The sequence below is a fragment of the Lemur catta genome, chromosome 3 (assembly GCF_020740605.2).
Source record: "Lemur catta isolate mLemCat1 chromosome 3, mLemCat1.pri, whole genome shotgun sequence".
Taxonomy (NCBI): Eukaryota; Metazoa; Chordata; class Mammalia; order Primates; family Lemuridae; genus Lemur; species Lemur catta.
In genome coordinates this window covers 72,791,129-72,809,500 of record NC_059130.1, presented here as the reverse complement: position 1 = coordinate 72,809,500, position 18,372 = coordinate 72,791,129, and the positions used below count along the sequence as shown (strand labels likewise).

General features: G+C 34.7%; 1 protein-coding gene across 3 annotated transcripts in view; it reads left to right on the top strand.

The window, feature by feature from the left end:
* LRRC7 (leucine rich repeat containing 7) overlaps window positions 1-18,372 on the top strand; it is a 496,095-nt gene that overhangs the window by 219,757 nt on the left and 257,966 nt on the right. For all 3 annotated transcript variants that reach the window (XM_045547767.1, XM_045547769.1, XM_045547768.1), the window contains exon 5: window positions 17,741-17,819. In XM_045547767.1, the coding sequence (XP_045403723.1) occupies window positions 17,741-17,819 (79 nt within the window). The remainder of the gene's footprint in view (window positions 1-17,740; window positions 17,820-18,372) is intronic.

Genomic DNA, 18,372 nt, shown 5'->3' with positions numbered 1-18,372 from the left:
TTCACAGGCGAGAATTTTTTCTTGAAGATGTATGTATGTTGTTGGTTTAGTAGAACACTTTAGCTTTGGTTTTGGGTGCCTTGGTAGTGTGACCTTTATATGATTTTTTCATCAGTACACAGGGTCAGTAGTATCTATGATTTCCTCAGTGGCTTAGGGTATGGTTATTAGTTGAGGCTGTGGTGAAGTTTTGCTGAGGACTTGGATATCAACTGAGCTAGTCTTCAGGCTCTGGTGGTGGCAGCAGTATGCTGAGTGTGCCTGTTTAAGCCCCAGATCAGCTTATGCTGGCAGAGGTGTTAGTGTGTGTTGGGGGGCCAAGTCTTGGGCCTCTAGATGTCTTTCTCAGAAGCTATAAGTGGGAGGCCTGAGCCAGGTATGTTGGCAGGTTCTTAGGCCCCTGGGCAGCTGATGTGATGTGGGTGATGGCAATAGCAGTAGTGGATCAACCCACTGGGACTAATATGGTCTGCAATCCCATGCCACCTATAACAGAGTGGTGAGTATGGCCCTAGGTATGTTTAGGAGAGCTTTGTCTTCTCTGTCTTTCCCTGGCCTGGTGGCACCTACAGCTGCATCACCTAAAACTTGGCCCAAGGGTGGGGCACAGCCCAGGATTAATCTCTCAAAATGGTGCCTTGGGCCTGCAACCAGAGAGGGTAGGACTCCTCTCAGGCAAATAGTGTGGGCAAAAGCTCTGGGGAGTTCAGTCCACTCACATCTCTGTTTCACAGATGTCTGTAAATAGTGCAGTGGGTATTGTCCTAGGTATGTCTATGAGAGCCTGATTTCCCTCTCCCTCCTTTGCCAGGTGGAGGCTACAGCCATGTCAGCCTGAACTTGGCCCAAGGGCAGAGCACAGCCCATTACTGAATTCTCAAAATGGTACTTTGAACTTGTGACCAGAGAGGGTGGGGCCCCTTCCAGGAAGGTGGCATAGGCAAGAAACAGTGGGGAGTGTGATCCACTCACATTTCAGTCTCAATAGCATCCCACAGCAGAGGATGGAGACTTTCCCAGGGTTGTGTGAGCTCCCAGTGCCCCCTCTTCATCCTCAGAGCAGCGCAGTGGCAGCAGCCTTGTCTGTAGATCCTCGGTATGTGGGCTAGCAGAATGGCACCCAGCTGGAAATGCTGTAGGCTCAGATGCCTGTGGGATTCTGTGTGAGTTCCTTTTCTGAAGTAACATCTCTTTGTGATCTCTAGGCAGCTCCCTGTGTTAGGCCCAAGGCCCATGTGGGTCAAGGGGTTCTCCCATAGGCAAGACTGTAAAAGCCCATTTTGGAGTATGAACCCCTGGGTATTTCTTATTGTTCCCCTGCATCCAAGAGCTTCTCCCAGCTCTCACCCAGTTCCTGGAAAGGCAAGTTGCCTTAAACTCTCTCCTTACTTCTTTTTGGTGCTTCCTGTCACTTCTCTGGTGAATCTTCCTGTCTTCTCCAGGATGATCTGTTGAAATATGAGTATCTCCTTACTATTTTGGTTCCTCTTTGTAGAGGAGGCATATACTACCTATGTCTAGTTAGCCATCTTGATCTTATCTCTACTCTGTGAGTTTTTCATTCCACACTGTCTCTCTGAAATTCATCCTTGGAAATCAATGTGGATCTAGTTACATCAGCAAAGTGTTCTAAAGTCCTTACTGCTCCATATACTTGCCCACATATTGGGTTATTAGATATATTAAATGTCAGCCAATCAAATGGATATATAAGGGTAGCTTGACACTTTAATTTATATTTCACTAATCACTAGTGAAGTTGGCAATAAAAAAATTTATTGGCCAGTTTATAGTATCTTTCTCTATAGTTTTCTCTTTGGGTCCATTTCAATTTTGAATGTTTGTATTTGATTTGAAAGATTTATATACTCTTAACACTAGTCCATTGTTGCTTGTATGGGCTATAAATATTGCCTCCCAATTTGTGGCTTGTCTTCACTTAGAGATGCCATTGTCATAAAGAAGTTGCCAATTTTAATGTACTAAAATTTATTACTCTTCCCTTTATTTTCTGTGTTTTTATAACTTATTTAAGAAATTCTTCCCTACTCTAATATCACAAAGACATTTTTCTATATTTTTTTCTAAAACTAGTAGTTTTTCTTTTCTCACTTAGGCCTTTAATTTACTAATTTCCAACTTATTTTTGTGCTGTATATGACCAAAATTTATTTTTCTGTATGAATAGATGATTAATTGTGCCAGCACCATTTATTGAGTTTCCTTACTGATTTGTAATTCTACCTTTTTTATTACAGAAAGCCTTTCCCCCAAATCTCCATCCTGCCCCATCACCTTATTTGCCTATTCCTGTGCCATTACCACATTATTCTAATCACTATAGCTTAATTTTAAGTTTTAATATCTGAAAACACGTCTTTTTTTTTTCTTATTTTCATTTTCAAATGTATTTTGCTATTCTTGGTACTGAATTCTTCCATATGAATTTTAGGTTCCATTTGTTAAGGTGCGCAATCTATTGAAATTTTTTTAATTGATTTGAATTGAAAGATTTAGAAAGAGCTGATGTTTTTGTGGTGGTAAAACTTGTAATTCATGAGCATGGTATTTCATGTTAGGTTTTATTTTGTGTCCTTCAATAAAATTTTGTGACTTCCATCAAGAAGGTGTTGCATATATTTTGTGAAGAGTGATATTTTAGGTACTTTACGTTGTTAGTTTTATAAATTATATCCCTTTAAAAAAATATTTTTTCTAATTTTGGTTGATTCTGTATAGAAACATTACTAATTTTGGCATCTTGATCTTATGTTCAGCGACAGTGGTGAATATAAGTTCTAATATATAACCAGTAGATTCTTTTGAATCTTTATGTATAAAAACATTTCATCTGCATATGACAATATTATTTCTTTCTAATTCTTAAATCTTCTTCTTGAGTAACTTTTTTGTAAATTATAATTCAGCTAAGAAATAATCCATTTCATCATCCAGAATTTCAATTTTATTTCCATTTATTGTCCATAATCTTCTCTTATACTTTTTATAAATCTCTTTCACATCTGTGGCTGTTTCTTCCTTTGCATTCCTAATATTGTTTTGTGCTATCTTTTATTCTTTTTAATAATCTTGCCAGATGTTTTCTACTTTATTAATCTTTCAAATATACTTTTGTCTTGTTGGCCTTTTTTGATGTTTAGTTTTTATGTTTTATTTATTTTCCAACTCATGAATTTCTATTTTCTATTGCAATTATTTTTATTATGCCCATTCTTCTTCTTTCTTAGGATTTACTCAGTTGTTTTGTAGTATTCTAATATGCTGGGGTTTTCTTTAGTCATCAGTGTGTTATTTTTATTGAAATATATTGCAGACTACATGATCTGGATAATACTGAGTTCTTATTAGTTATTGCCTTTCACATTGTGGCCAAGAATGTGGTCAATTTTTAAAATGTTCCTTGTTACTTATAATTACATATATTCTTTGATTATTGGGTATAGACCAGGGATCTAATAATATTATACTTTATTCTCCATTATATTGCAAGCTTCTCTAGGACAAATATTAATACCATATGTTCATGATTGTTATGTACTTGTAACATTGAAAGCACTTAATTACTTGGAACATTTTACTTATTTAGAAGATTCAAAACACCTAATGAACTGGAAAGAAATGAATTGGAAAATGAAGTTTCAACCTCTTGTGTTCAATAAAGATCCTATTTTTTTTCTTAAAAATAAGTACATTAACCTTGATCTTTCTAAAGAAATTTTAGTCAATTTTACTAAAACTTGGTTATTTATCTAGATACATATTTAGAAATAAATAAATAAATATCCATGCTGCATGTAAATCACCCTTCCTCTCTTAATTCTTTCTGTTCCCTAAATACATGCAGCAATCTGTAGGTAAAGCATCATCTGTCCACACCAAAGAATTTTTTATCTATTATTCTTAATATTTTAATTAAGTAATAAAATAAAAATACTATGTGCATCAAAGATGAATGCATTTTGTGATATTGTGATCTCTGAATAAATAGTCTATGCCTGTTTATAGAGCTGATACCTGGTCATAACGGAGTAAATTGCTTCATATGGTAAAGCAAGGTAATGAATGATAAGGTTTAATTAAGCAGTGATTCCATTTCACGTCTGATTGTCAATTTGTCATAGAGACTATGACACTATAATTTAAGGACTTTAATGAAAATGAATTAATTTGAAAGCTCTTCCTAATTCTGCAGCAATTAAGTGATTTTTCTCTGATCCACTAAAACTTATTTCTATACAAGAATGGATTTGAGCAGCATCATAGTAGGCAAAATCATTATTGTTAGTTATAATGAAAGGCAATCAGAATTGAAGGCATTATTTTGTGTTTTACCAACTTGCCAATTATTCCACCCCTTCTCCCAAATGCATGCAAAACACTGAAGACAAATAATATCCTCTGCTTGCAGGATATGAGAGGGAATATTTCTCTCTCAAATACATTAGGGAAAGCAGATATGAGTAACAAGTTAAATGATAAAAATCTTTAAACATTTGAGCCTACTAAGAGAAAAATAGAGACTCTGGTAGTGTATATATTATAAATTCTTAGGAGAGTCTATTTTGGGATGTTTTGTGTGGGTTGGGAAGAAATGTTACCATGTATTTGTTCTCCATAAGCAATAAATGTGCTCTTTGGAGTTTGGCAAATCATTAGACCATTTATTTAGAATAGAGCTTATTATTTTGCCCTATTAAATGCCTCACTTGCAACACCGATAATATGTTATTTATCTGAAATGTCATCACTAGCACATCCGTCACTTTAAGACTACCTTCCCTTTCTACAGAATCTGCTTCTGCCCAGAATTATGATTTTAAGATAAACTGAAGATTCATTTCCTCAGTTTCCTAATGGACATCATGGCAACAAAACTCAGATCTCTTTCTCCTGCCACGCTTTCAGCCTGATGCCAGGACTTTTAACTCTTTCTAACCTTTTCATCAGGAAATAAAATCAACAAATAATGCCTATGTGTGTTACCAGCACTTACTCCGTGGGAGATAGAGTTTACAGTCTGGTTAAGTACTAAACACAAGGAGGAAAGGAACTGCCACTACTCCCTCATCCTTCTGAAGTCTGTGTGGGTCTCTTGTCACCTAGACCTGCAGTCACCAACCGCCGGCTGAGACCAGTAGCTGTCCATGGCCTGTTAGGAAAACAGGGCCTCAAATCACCACCTGAGCTCTGCCTCCCCTCCCCACCTCCCTGCCCGGTTCCCTCTCTTCTGTGGAAAAATTGTCTTCCCTGAAACGGGTCCCTGGAGCCAAAAAGTTGGGGACTGCTGACCTAGAATGATCAATTTTCCTAGAGTCACAGCAGAGCCTTTTCTGAGCTAAGTGAATAACCTGTCTTCTATGTCTCAGCAAATCCTAAAAGAATTGTGAGACAATGAAGTTGAACTGGTACCATGCCATGCTCCCTTTCAGCTTCGGTATAAACTCCTTCAAACCAAGACTGAACCTTACATTGTTTCTAAGTCCACAATAGCCCCTACCAATGTGCAGGCATAGTGAGTGCTCAATAAAGTGGCTGATTAATAATGAAGGAAAAATTCATTAGTCCAATATGAATCAAAATTATTAAACAGTCCATTTCACATAATAATGATTCAATATGTACTTGTTGTTGAAGCAATGAGAGAGGGAGAGAGAGGGAATGAGGTGTCATTTAAATTAACTCATTTAGACTAAGTCAGATTCACTCCTCTGTAAATTCATTGTTGGTCAAGGTCATAACCACTTCTCAAAATTTTCTCAAAATATGTTCCTAAGGTTGAATCAGTTGTATGACTGTCTCTACTTATTGATAAGTTTATCAGCATTTGGCTTTGTGCTTTATAATGCCAGTAAAATAGGCAGAGTCTTGCAGGAGACCTTTTAACTCTTCTTGCTGAGATTCCTACTGAGTTCCTGAGGCCCTGTACTTGCGTAGTTAGAGGTAAAGTAAACCACTCTAGTCTGTATGCTCTTCTTGTTTGTTTATTTCTTTTCTTTCTCATTCTCTTCATAAGATCTGACCTGTACAGGTTCTCCTAAACTTACTAACGTAATTGTTGTATGCTTTTTTCTTTCTAGTATATAATAGATTGCCTCTCTGGAATCTCTAATCAGTACTTCTTGCCCAGCAGGTTATTGCCTCATTTGCCAAATATCCTTGGGATATGCGGGTGTATACACAAACTAATTTTCAAAATAAAATTAAAGTTCATCCTTTTACAAATCAAAATTTTAATTTTGTCTTAATCATTCTGGGTGGACATTATTCCAAAAATGTTTCATATTGCATTATCTTCTTAAAATGAGTGTAATAAATGCAATTTAACTTATCCATGTTGACTTGAGTTCATAATGGTTTATAGTATTGAACTATCTTTTTTAGTGTGTGTAGCTCTTTGCCTCTACACAAAATAAGAATACTAACTGTGAAGAGTTCCGGTGTCAACTTGGTAGTTTTTCCCATCATCCTCTCCATAATGAGACTATCAGTTACAATTTCTTCATGCTGACACCCTGACAATTTTGAATAGGCCTCTCTTCTTATTTGCTCTTTCTAATAGCTATTGATTAAATACTAAGAGTACAAATATTCTGAACTAAGCTTCCAGTGCTTCTTATCAGTATATCAGATTCAGAAATGAAGGACTTTATTATCTGATGATTACACTCAGAGTTCCAAAAAGTTGATACTGTCTGAAATTTGACCAAAGGTAATTATAGAACAAGTGCAGTTTGCAATGCCCCTTTAAGGATGCTACATGATCAGTCTTGAGTATGCGTTAAACTCAGAGTTCCAGAAAGCTGGGGTTGTTTGCATTTGACCTGTACAGTAAGTATGCAACAAATGCAATCTATAGTGCTCTGTTGTACGTGCTACATTGTCAGTCTTGTATAGCTAAAACTTATATCCCAAAGTAGTTTAAATCCTAGATTTGATGGAGGCAATTTAACATAAGTGAAATATGGTAGTGTTTGGAATAAGCTTGGCCTGGTTTCAAATCCTGGCTAGCCTCTGAGCTTCAGTTTCCTCATTAATTAAATAGGAATATTAAATTATTTTATTATTAAGAGGATGAAATAAAGTGCTTGTAACATTTTCGTAATAACCTTGATTTTTTCCTGTTTCTTAAGTCTAATCCAATTTATTAGACATACAGATAACCTTCTTGCCTTCTCAATATTGAAAAATATAATTATAAAAATCGATATCATAATTAAAATATCAGATGAAAATATTAAAATCTTATAAATATATTTTCCTTTTTTATTTTATACAAGGTATAACATTAGGATTTTTGTCTTTTATCAGCATATGACCCATATCATAGAGTAAACCATTTGGGCTGATGATATTTGTGAACTTCAGAAGACATAAGCATTCAATATGCACTATCCATAACTATTACATGTGTATTGATTTATACAAAAATTTATGAGTTAGAAATTTTTCAGCATTTGAAAGAACATTAAATTCTTGAAAATTTGGTATTTGTATGGAAAGAGATAGTTACCTTTTTTATCTTCAAACAGGTAGTTAGAATCCGTAGCTTCTAGAATAAAATCTAGTATTTCTTTTTGTTTATAAAGTGTTTTAGATTGTTGCTTCAAGCTATCAATGCTAAAATACAATTAGATGCAATTTAACAAGCATTTGCTGAGTTTCCATTGTTTTCTTAGCTATAACCTAGGTACTGGTGGGAATATCAAGAAATTAACATACTCTGAGAGGCTACGTCTCAGTCTGTTCAAAATAACAAAATACTACAAACGGGTGGCTTAGAAATGACAAACATTTATTTTTTCACAGTTCTGAAGCTGGGAAGCCCAGGATCAAGGCAGTGGCAGAGTCTGATTTGGATTAGGGTTTGTTCCTCATAGACAGAACCTCAGGTAGTATAAGGCCCCTAGTGCCCTCATAAAAAAGGCTCCAGAGAGCTGCCATGCCCCTGCTAGCTGTGTCCTCACGTGGTGGAAGGAGCAAGACAGCTTTCTGGGGTCTCTTCTATAAGGGTATGAATCCCATTTGTGAGAGCTCTGCCCTTGTGGCCTAACCATCTCCAAAATGCCCCACTTCCTTCCTAATTAATACCATCGCCTTGGGCATTAGGATTTCAACACATTAATTTGGGGAGGACACAAACATTCAAACCGTAGAAGGCACATTCTGGCCTTTCTGCAACCAGTCAGTATTTCTTCTCCAAAAGCTGTTTTATGCAAAAGCATGGTTTTAAGGGAATTTTTTTTTCTTTTTTTTTTTTGAGACAGAGTCTCGGTTTGTTGCCCGGGCTAGAGTGAGTGCCGTGGCGTCAGCCTAGCTCACAGCAACCTCAAACTCCTGGGCTTAAGCGATCCTACTGCCTCAGCCTCCCAAGTAGCTGGGACTACAGGCATGTGCCACCATGCCCGGCTAATTTTTTCTATATAGATTTTTAGCTGTCCAAATCATTTCTTTCTATTTTTGGTAGAGACAGGATCACACTCTTGCTCAGGCTGGTCTCGAACTCCTGACCTCGAGCAATCCACCGGCCTCGGCCTCCCAGAGTGCTAGGATTACAGGCGTGAGCCACCGTGCCCGGCTGGGAATTCTTTATCTTTATATTTTAGTGGGAATCCTGGAATGTCCCAGTGAAAGAGATTTTTAAACATTTTTGGCAGTGTCCCTGTTTTAGAGTTGGTATTTGGCTTTGTTTAATTGGAAGATAGAACTTAATTTGCATTCTTATTTAACTTCCATTTTCTTTTTAATTTTAAAAAACTTGATTTTTTTCAAGATTACAATATAGCATTATTAATTACAATCACTATGATGTACATTGGATCTCCAGAATTTATTCATCTTATAACTGAGCTTATTTCCTTTGACCAACATCTCCCTCTTTCCCTCCACCCCTAGAGCCTGGTAACCACAATTCTACTCTCTGTTTCTATGAGTTTGACTTTTTTAGATTCCCCATGCAAGTGATCTGATGCAGTATTCATCTTTCTGTGTCTGGTTTATTTCACATAGCATAATATCATCCTGGGTCAATCTATGTTGTTGCAAATAGCAGGATTTCCTTCTTTTTTAAGGTCAAATAATAATTCATTGTGTGTGTGTGTGTGTGTGTGTGTGGATGCACACACACGTAAATATTTATATGGGTACATATACACATGTATATGTATATATTATGTTTATATTATATGCACATAAGCTTTGCACATATTGTGTTTTGCTGTGTGAAACCTTTTTAATTTTATTTAATCCCACTTGTTTACTTTTGCATTTGTTGCCTGTGCTTTTGGTGTCATATTCAAAAAATCATTACCAAGTTCAATGTCAAGGAGCTTTACTCTTATGTTTTCTTCAAGGAGTTTTACAGTTTCAGGTCTTACATTTAAGTCCTTAATCCATTTTGAGCTGATTTTTATGTATGGCCTAAGATAAAAGGTACAAATTCATTCTTCTACATGTAGATATTCAGTTTTTCCAGCACCATTTGTTGAAAAGACTGTCTTTTCCCCATTGTGTACTTTTGACACATTTATAAAAATTTAGTTGATTATGTGTAGATTTATTTCTGGACTCTCTATTTTGTTCCATTGGTCTGTATGTCTGTTTTTGTACCAGTATTACACTGTTTGGATTATTATAGCCTTATAACATAGTTTGAAATCAAGAAGTGTGAGGCCTCTAGCTTGTTCTTATTGCTCAAAATTAGCTATTCAGGGTCTTTTGTGATTCCATAAAAATTTTAAGATTTTTTATATTTCAATGAAAAATGTCATTGAGATTTTGATAGGGATTGCATTGAATCTGTGAATTATTTGGGCAGTATGAACATTTAACAATATTAATTCTCTACTTCATGAACACATGATATCTTTCTACTTACTTATGTCTTCCATTTCTTTCATCAGTATTTTGAAGTTTTCAGTGTATAAATCTTTTACCTTGGTAAAATTTATTCTTAAGTATTGAATTCTTTTTGATGTTTTTGTAAGCGGGTTGTTTATTTCTTTCTCAGATAGTTTATTGTTAGTGTATAGAAATAAAACTGATTTTAAAATGTTAATTTTATATCTTGAACTTTAGTGAATTTGCTTATTAATTATAACAGTTTTTGATGGATTCCTTAGGGTGTTCTCTATAAAAGATCATGTAATTTGCAAACAAGGACAACTTACTTCTCTTTCTGATTTGGAGGACTTTTATTTCTTCTTTTGCTTAATTTCTTTGGCTACGACATCAGTACTATGTTGAATAAGAGTGGCAAAAGTGGTCATTCTTGTCTTGTTCCTGATATTAGTAGGAAAGCTCTTAGCTTTTCACTGTTGAGTATGATATTTGTTGTGGGCTTGTCATATATGTCCTTTGTTGTGTTAAAGTACATTTTGTTCGATACTTAATGTGATGAGAGTTTTATTAAAGGATGTTAGATTTTGTTAACTCTTTTCCTGCATCTATTGAAATGATCATATGATTTTTATCCTTTGTTCTCTTAATGTGGTGTATCAGATTTATTGATTTGCAGATGTTGAACCATCTTTGCATCCCAGGGATAGATCCTATTTAACCATGTGCTGTTGAATTTGGCTTGCTAGTACTTTGTTGAAGTTCTTCCATCTGTGTTCATCAGGAATATTGGCATATGATTTTTCTTTTCTTGTAGTGTTTTTGTCTGGTTTTGTATCAGGTAATGTTGGCCTTACCTGTGTCTTGTAGGCCCATATGGTTGTGTCTTGGTTATTTTATCCATTCAGCTACTCTCTGTCTTCTGATTGGAAAATTAAGTCCATTTACATTGAAAGTAATTATTGATAGGTAATGACTTGCTATTAAATTTTTTTCTGACTGTTTTGTAATTCCTTTATTTCTCTTTCTCTCTTACTGTCTTCCTTGTGATTTGATGATTTTCTATAGTGGTGTGACTTGATTCCCCTATTTTTTGTATTTTTTGTATCTACTATAGGTCTTTACTTTGTGGTTATCATATAGCTTACATTTAAAAAATCTTATAATTATAACATTCTATTTTTAGCTGATAGTAACTTAACTTTGCTTATAAAAACTCTAATGCCTTTACACACACACACATATTTTAAGCTTTTGATGTTGCAATTTACTTCATTTTATATTGTGTATCCACTAACATTATTGTAGCTTTATTTATTTTTAATAAACTTTGTCTTTTAACCTTTATACTAGAATTAAAATTGATTTACACATCACCATTACAGTATTAAAGTATTCTGTTTTAGACTTTTATATGCTTTCATGTTACTAATTAGCATCCTCTCATTTAAGCTTGAAGAACTCCCTTTTGCATTTCTTGTAAGATAGGTCTAATTGTGATAAACTTCCTCAGCTCTTGTCTGTCTAGGAAAATGACAGATTTTCCTGGTAAAATACTCTTGGTTGAAAATTTATATTTTTTTCAGCACTCTGAAAATATCCTACTCTCTCCTAAGTAGATTTCTACTAAGAAATCTAATGGTAATCTAAGTGAGGTTCCTTTGATTTTGGTGTCTCTTTTCTCATGCTGCTTTAAAAATTCTATATCTTTCATTTTTGACAATTGAATCATTATGTTTCAGTTTGGGTTTAACCTGTTTCGAGATCTGTAAGCCTCAGGTACCTGGATGTCCATCTCTATTCTAAGATTTGGGAATTTTTCAGCCATTATGTCTTTAAATAAGTTTTCTGTGCTTTCTCTCTCTGTCTTCTTATTCTGGGATTTCCATAATCTTTATCTTATTTATCTTGATGGTGTCTTATAAATCCCATTCCTTTTCATTTTGTCTTCTTTCTACTCTGACTGGGAAATTTTAAATGGCCTGTCTCCAAGTTTATAGATTCTTTCTTCTGCTTGATCAAATATGCCCTTGAAGCTCTCTATTGCATTTTCCATTTCATTTACTATTTCTTCAGCTCCAGAATTTTTGGTGGTTTTAAAAAAAATAATTTCTATCTCTTCATTCAACTTCTTGTTTTATTCATAGATTGTTTTCTTCATTTCATTGAGTTGTCTATCTCTGCCATTTTATAGCTTACTAAAACCAAAAAAACTAAAAAGCTTCCTTAAAACAATTATTTTGAATTCTTTGTCAAGGAATTAATAGATATTTATTTCTTTGGGGTTGGTTACCAGAAAATTATTGTTCCTTTGGTGGTGTCATGTTTCCTTGTTTCCTTGTTTCCTTGTTTTTTTTTTGTTTTGTTGTTGTTTGTTTGTTTGTATTCCTTGAAGTCTTGTATTATTGTCTTTGCATTTGAAGAAGTTGTCACTTCCTTCAGTCTTTACTGACTGGCTTCAGGAGATAAACATCTTCACCAGTCAGTCAGGTGAAGAATTCTAAGTCTTTTGCAGACATTTTCTATGGATGTCCCCACTCCACTTATCGTGTTTCCTTTTGGGCAGAATTTCTTAAGATTGTTTGGCCTCTCTCAATGCCACAAAGACAGGGTGGGTGCTGAGTATTCCACTTGTTTCCCTTAGGGAATGTCCTGAGATGGTTGAGTTTATGTGCCCTCTCCCAATCCTGCAGAGTCAAGATGGCTAGCTGTGCATGCCAGCGAAACATCTGCAAATACTTGCACTGGCTATCTGGCAGGCACATGAAAGAAGTTAGCCTTAGTTACAGAGGAAAGGATGAGGAAAGTAATGTTTTAGGGACATGTATGGGCCAATTGAGGCAGTCTTCAGGTGAGGCATACCACACAGCTCATGGGTGAACCTTCTAATGGAGAATAGTGGGCTATATAATTCTTTGTTTAGTTTTGAGCTCTGGTTGCTGAGAGTCTCTACCTCTCTTCCCTACTTCCAGCTTCTCCCACCCACACAGCCATGCTATTCCCCTTAGTATTCTGGGTGGAGCAAGAAAAAGCGTGGGCCTTTAGAGCAGTGTTCCATACAGCTGGGAAAGCCAGGCACTCACTCACTACACTTTTTCTCCTGTGGGGGAATCATAGACTGAAGAGGTACCTTTTAACATTGAGCTGTACCACCTTAGGGGAGGGTTGACATGGGTAAAGTGAAATTATTCTCCTTACCCTCTTCAATGCATCTATTCTTATATGTTTTGCTCCAATGGTGTACTGGAATTTCTCTGCAGGATACCCAGACTCCCACAAATATACTCTCATCTGTAGATGGTTGTCAAAATCAGTATACTGGGAGATGATGGTATAAAACCCTTATTCTACCATCTTGTTGATGTCATTCTGAAAATGTCTTTATACTACCCTCATCTTTATAGTTGGGTGGATAATAGTTTGGTGGTATAAAAGATTTTAATTGGAAATTATTTTGCTTCAGAATTTGTATATATTTCTTCATGATGTTCTCATTCCAAATATTTTTGAAAAGTTAAATGTCATCTAGATCTTGATACTTTGTATAAAATCTGTATATTCTCCCTTCTGTTTATTCCTGTACTTATTGAACTGGTGAACTTTGCTAATCTGTATTATTTTGCTGTTCAGTCTTTGAAATTCCTGAATTGTTTCTTTAGGATTTTCTATTCTTTGTTTTCACAGTTCACTCTTTTTAGGGATTTTATTATTTAGATACTAAAATGTCTGAACTATTCTAATTTTATCTTTCTGGGTTTTTTGGTCTAATTTTACTATATTTTCTAGACAATTTCCTCAGATTTTTCTTTTTATTCTCCCATAGAGTTTTTCTTCCAATCATTCTTTTAAGTTAGAATATAAATTTGAAAAAAATGATGTGAAGTAACCTTCACTTCATTTTTGATGTCTGTGTCTTTAGCACAATGTCTGGTACTTTTGAGTCCTCAACAGCATGTGTGCACATATTATAATGTGTGTGTGTGTGTGTGTGTGTGTGTGTGTGTGTGTGTGTATGTACACCTCCCTTATGTATTCTATTATTATATGTAAAGTATAATTTATATATCAATTATATCTCATCTGCAAGAGAATTTATCTCAGCTACTGTATTCATTAGATATTGGCATAGTCTTTCAGCACACTAGTTCTTACCTCTCTCCTGTGTTCTCAGAAACAGATAAATTTTACAAATTTATACCTAAAGTTAGCTCATTTTGATGTGATTTTGGTTCTTTTGTTGACTAATATCCTCTGCTATTTTTATTTCTAATAATTATAGATGACATTATTATGCCAATTGCTTTGTCTGTATCATCTCTTTCAATCCTCACTACAACTCTATGATAAAACCATTTATATAACCATCATTTTTCAGAGTAGGAAATTAAGACATTGAGAGTTTAAATGACTTGCCTAGGGTTGCCCAGCCGGTAAGTAATAAAGCTGGGATTCTACCTTAAGTCAATAGACTCTGCTTTGAATTATTTTAAATTTAAACTGTAAACAACATCATACGCATTTTGGACAAATAATGTAGTACAATTTTCATCACAGTAGGCAATTCTATTTTCAGCAGAAGATAAATAGATATAGTCTCTTCATTATAATCATATTTTAATTTACTTCTGCTTCCATATCTTGGCTTACACATAATTTAACAGAATATCATCTTAAGACAGCAACCTGGGGAATAAGGCATCAGGCACAACAGCATGTAATAAGCTCAGATTGGAGAATGAACAGAAAAAGCTTAAGAGAGAATATTAGAAGCCTGTATTCCTATTGGTTACAGATATCCAAAGTAAACATGAATTCTAAGGGGAAATATTGAGGATGGTTCACAGGTTAGCTTATTGTGCCATTTTTTAACATTTACTTAGTGAGAGTAGCTCTAGGTCTCATGACCTTCCAAAAAAGAGAATCAGTCTTTCTTACTAAATTCATAAATAATGGAGCTTCCAAACTTATTTGATTTCTTATTTAGAAGTTAAAATAATTCAGCAATCATTTTAACATGGCATAATTTCTTTTTTTCCATTGTTTTGGTACTTATTCATGGGGTATAAGTACAACTGTACTACATTTATATATTGTATTTTGTTTAAGTAAGGGGCTTTAGTGCATACATCACTGAAGCGACACATATTGTACCCACCAAGCAACCTCCCATCATTGAACCCCCCCATCCCCACCCCTCCCAGTCTCCATTGCCCTTCATTCTACACTTTGCTTTTATGTGTGCACATTATTTAGCTCCAACTTATAAGTGAGAACATGCACTATCTGTCTTTCTGTGTTTGAGTTGTTTCACTTAAGATAATGGCCTCCAGTTCCATCCATGTTTCTGCAAAAGTACATGATTTCATTTATTTTTACAGGTGAATAGTATTCTTTTTTGTATAAATATATTTCCTTTTAGAATCCTCCACTGATGGACATTTAGGTTGATTGCATACATGTGCTATTATGATTAGTGCTATGATAAACATATGAGTACAGGTATCTTTTTTATATATTGATTTCTTTTCTTTGGGTAGATATCCTGAAGTGGGATTGATGAATTGTATGGTAGTTCTATTTTTAGTTTTTTGAGAAATCTCCATACTGTTTTCCATAGAGGTTGCACTAATTTATGTTCCTCCCAACAGTGTATAAGAGTTTCTCCACACCCTTTTCTCTGCACCCTGATCAACATCCATTATTTTTTGTCTTTTTAATAGTAGCCATTCTGATTGGCGTAAGATATTTCATTGTGGTTTTAATTTGCTTTTTTCTGATGATTAGTGATGTTTCATATGCTTTTTAGCCATTTGTATGTCTTCTTTTGAAAGATGTCTATTCATGTCCTTAGCCCACTTTTTAATAGGGCTAATTATGGGGTTTTTTGTTGAGTTGTTTGAGTTCCTTGTAAATTTTGGATATTGGTTCCCCATTGGATGTGTAGTGTACAAATATTTTCTCCCATTCTACATGCTGTCTGTTGGCTCTGTTGATTATGTCTTCTGCTGTGCAAAAGCTTTGTAGTTTAATTAAGTCCCATTCTTTTATTTTCATTTTTGTTGCCTGTGCTTTTTAGTAATTAATTCTTTGCCTAGACCAATGTCCAGAAATGTTTTCTTTGTTTTTTTTTCCCCTAGTATTTTTACAGTTTTGAGTCTTACATTCAAGGCTTTAATTTATCTTTAGTTGATTTTTGTATATGGTGAGATATAGGGGTCCAGTTTCATTCTTGTGCATATGGCAATCCAATTTTCCCAGGACCATTTACTGAAAAGGGTGTTCTTTCCCTAGTGTATGTTCTTGTCAACTTTGTCAAAGATTGGTTGGCTATAACTATGTGGCTTTATTTCTGGGTTCTTTATTCTGTTCCATTAATCTAAAAACATAATTTCTAATGTAATTTCACATAGAGAGAAATGGGATGAGAAACAACCCATACTCTTCTTTGTACCTTTATTCTGCATTGGATAATAAATGACCTGTCTTGGATTTGACTGCCTTTTCACTGTTTCTTTTTCTTTTTCTTTCTTTCTTTCTTTCTTTCTTTTCTTTTCTTTTTCCTTTTTTTTTTTTGAAATAGGGTCACACTCTGTTGCCCAGGCTGGTGTGCAGTGGCACAATCATAGCTCACTGTGACCTCACACTCCTAGGCTCAAGCAATCCTCTCACCTAAGCCTCCCAAGTAGCTGGGACTATAGGTTCATGCCTCCACTCTGGCTAATTGTTTTGTTTTATAAAGACAGAGTCTCACTATGTTGCCCAGGCTGATCTTGAATTCCTGGCCTCAAGCAATGCTCCCATCTCAGCCTTCCAAAGTGCTGGATTATAGGCATAAGCCATTGAGCCTGGCTGGAAGGTAGAATCTTTTGTTTTTTGAGCATCCAACATCAAAAAGTACAACTACATCCTGCCACAAAAATGTTCCTCATTCTACTGTAAGATATAAGTACTAGACTATATTAGTTTTTTATGGAAATTTTTATATCCTTAATAATAGTTTCAAATATTGAGAGAAAGTGGTACTACAGACATACCATGTAGCAACAGCTTCAGTCTTTCTTTCTAACTTTTGCAGAACCTACTACATTGCATCATCAATTGATTGAAGTTTATCTCATATATTCTATTCTTCTGACCCTCACATTTATAGATTAGGTTTGTGGCTTCTTTATTTTCATTTTCATAGAAATATCTATGTTTTTCTGTCACAAAGCCAGTAGCACAGCTGTGACAGCAGATGAGCAATTCTCAAAGGCAATAATCCAGAGACTACTTCAGAGACTCCAGGGAGGACACAAGGAAGAGAGGCTCATCTCTTCACACTTTGCAGAGCTACATTCTGTGCAGCCAACAAGAAAGAATTCCATAAAATTTGTTAGAGACACATATTTATTTGGGAATATTTATTTTTTTGTGATGTGTCCTTAAGTATTTTTTCATGTGTATGTGTTCAGTGTTCCCAATCTTATAAAATGATTCTGGAAGAAAGATTTTATCTTCTGTTTTCTTTATATCTGCTGATTCTTCCCTCTTTCAGCAGTGACACTATAACTAAATAGCTGAAGCTATTGTTAATTCTTTAGGTTAGTAAATGTCAAAGTTCTATCTTAGGCTAAATATACAATTGTCCTCAATTTTATATCCAATTTCCAACTATTACTATCATAAAATATTATTTAACATACAACTTTTATTATAAAAATATATATATTATATGACATTAATATATTATTAAGTTATTGTTCCTTCTTAAATGATTATCCTAAATGGTGTTTACACTGTGTTTTGACTCATAATTTTAATAATTATTTTTAACATTAGAACTGTAGTTCAAAGAATGTTTGCTGGAACCTTTTTATGTACTTTCATTTTTTTCACATTTTAGGTGTACAAGAATTTCCAGAAAACATAAAGTGCTGTAAGTGTTTAACAATTATTGAAGCCAGTGTCAATCCCATTTCTAAGTGAGTATGGGTGATTCAATTTTATTTATATGTATGTTTCCATTGGAAAATAATGTACCAAGATAGATGAAATTCACAAATAATTGAACTTTAAATATAACATTGATGTAGCATTTAATAGAATGATAGGAATGAAATAATTACATCAGAATAGTTTGATAAAACATGATTAAAAGCCTTGCTGAGTGGCAATGAAGTCCCAATTGGCACAAGATACCATTACTTTGAAGTAAACTATGTCGTCATTTTCTTCTCAGAAATTCTCAGTAATTCTCAGGCAACATTCCATGGATGAGAGTTGAAACTAAGAGAAGAGCTGTTAGTTATGGCCATGGTGGGAATATAGTATGAAGAACCTGATAGAACTTCAAGCGAGTGTAAGAGTTTAGGTTTTTGATGAGTGCATGAAAATAACTGACTGTGTAGTTCAAAGGAATTAAGAATGACCAGAAATAGGGAATACTTGTGTACCAGAGAGTGCAGCAACAGGAAAGCGATAACCCTGTGAGGATAGCAGAATGGAAGACATGGATGGTAAAGATGCTGTGATTAG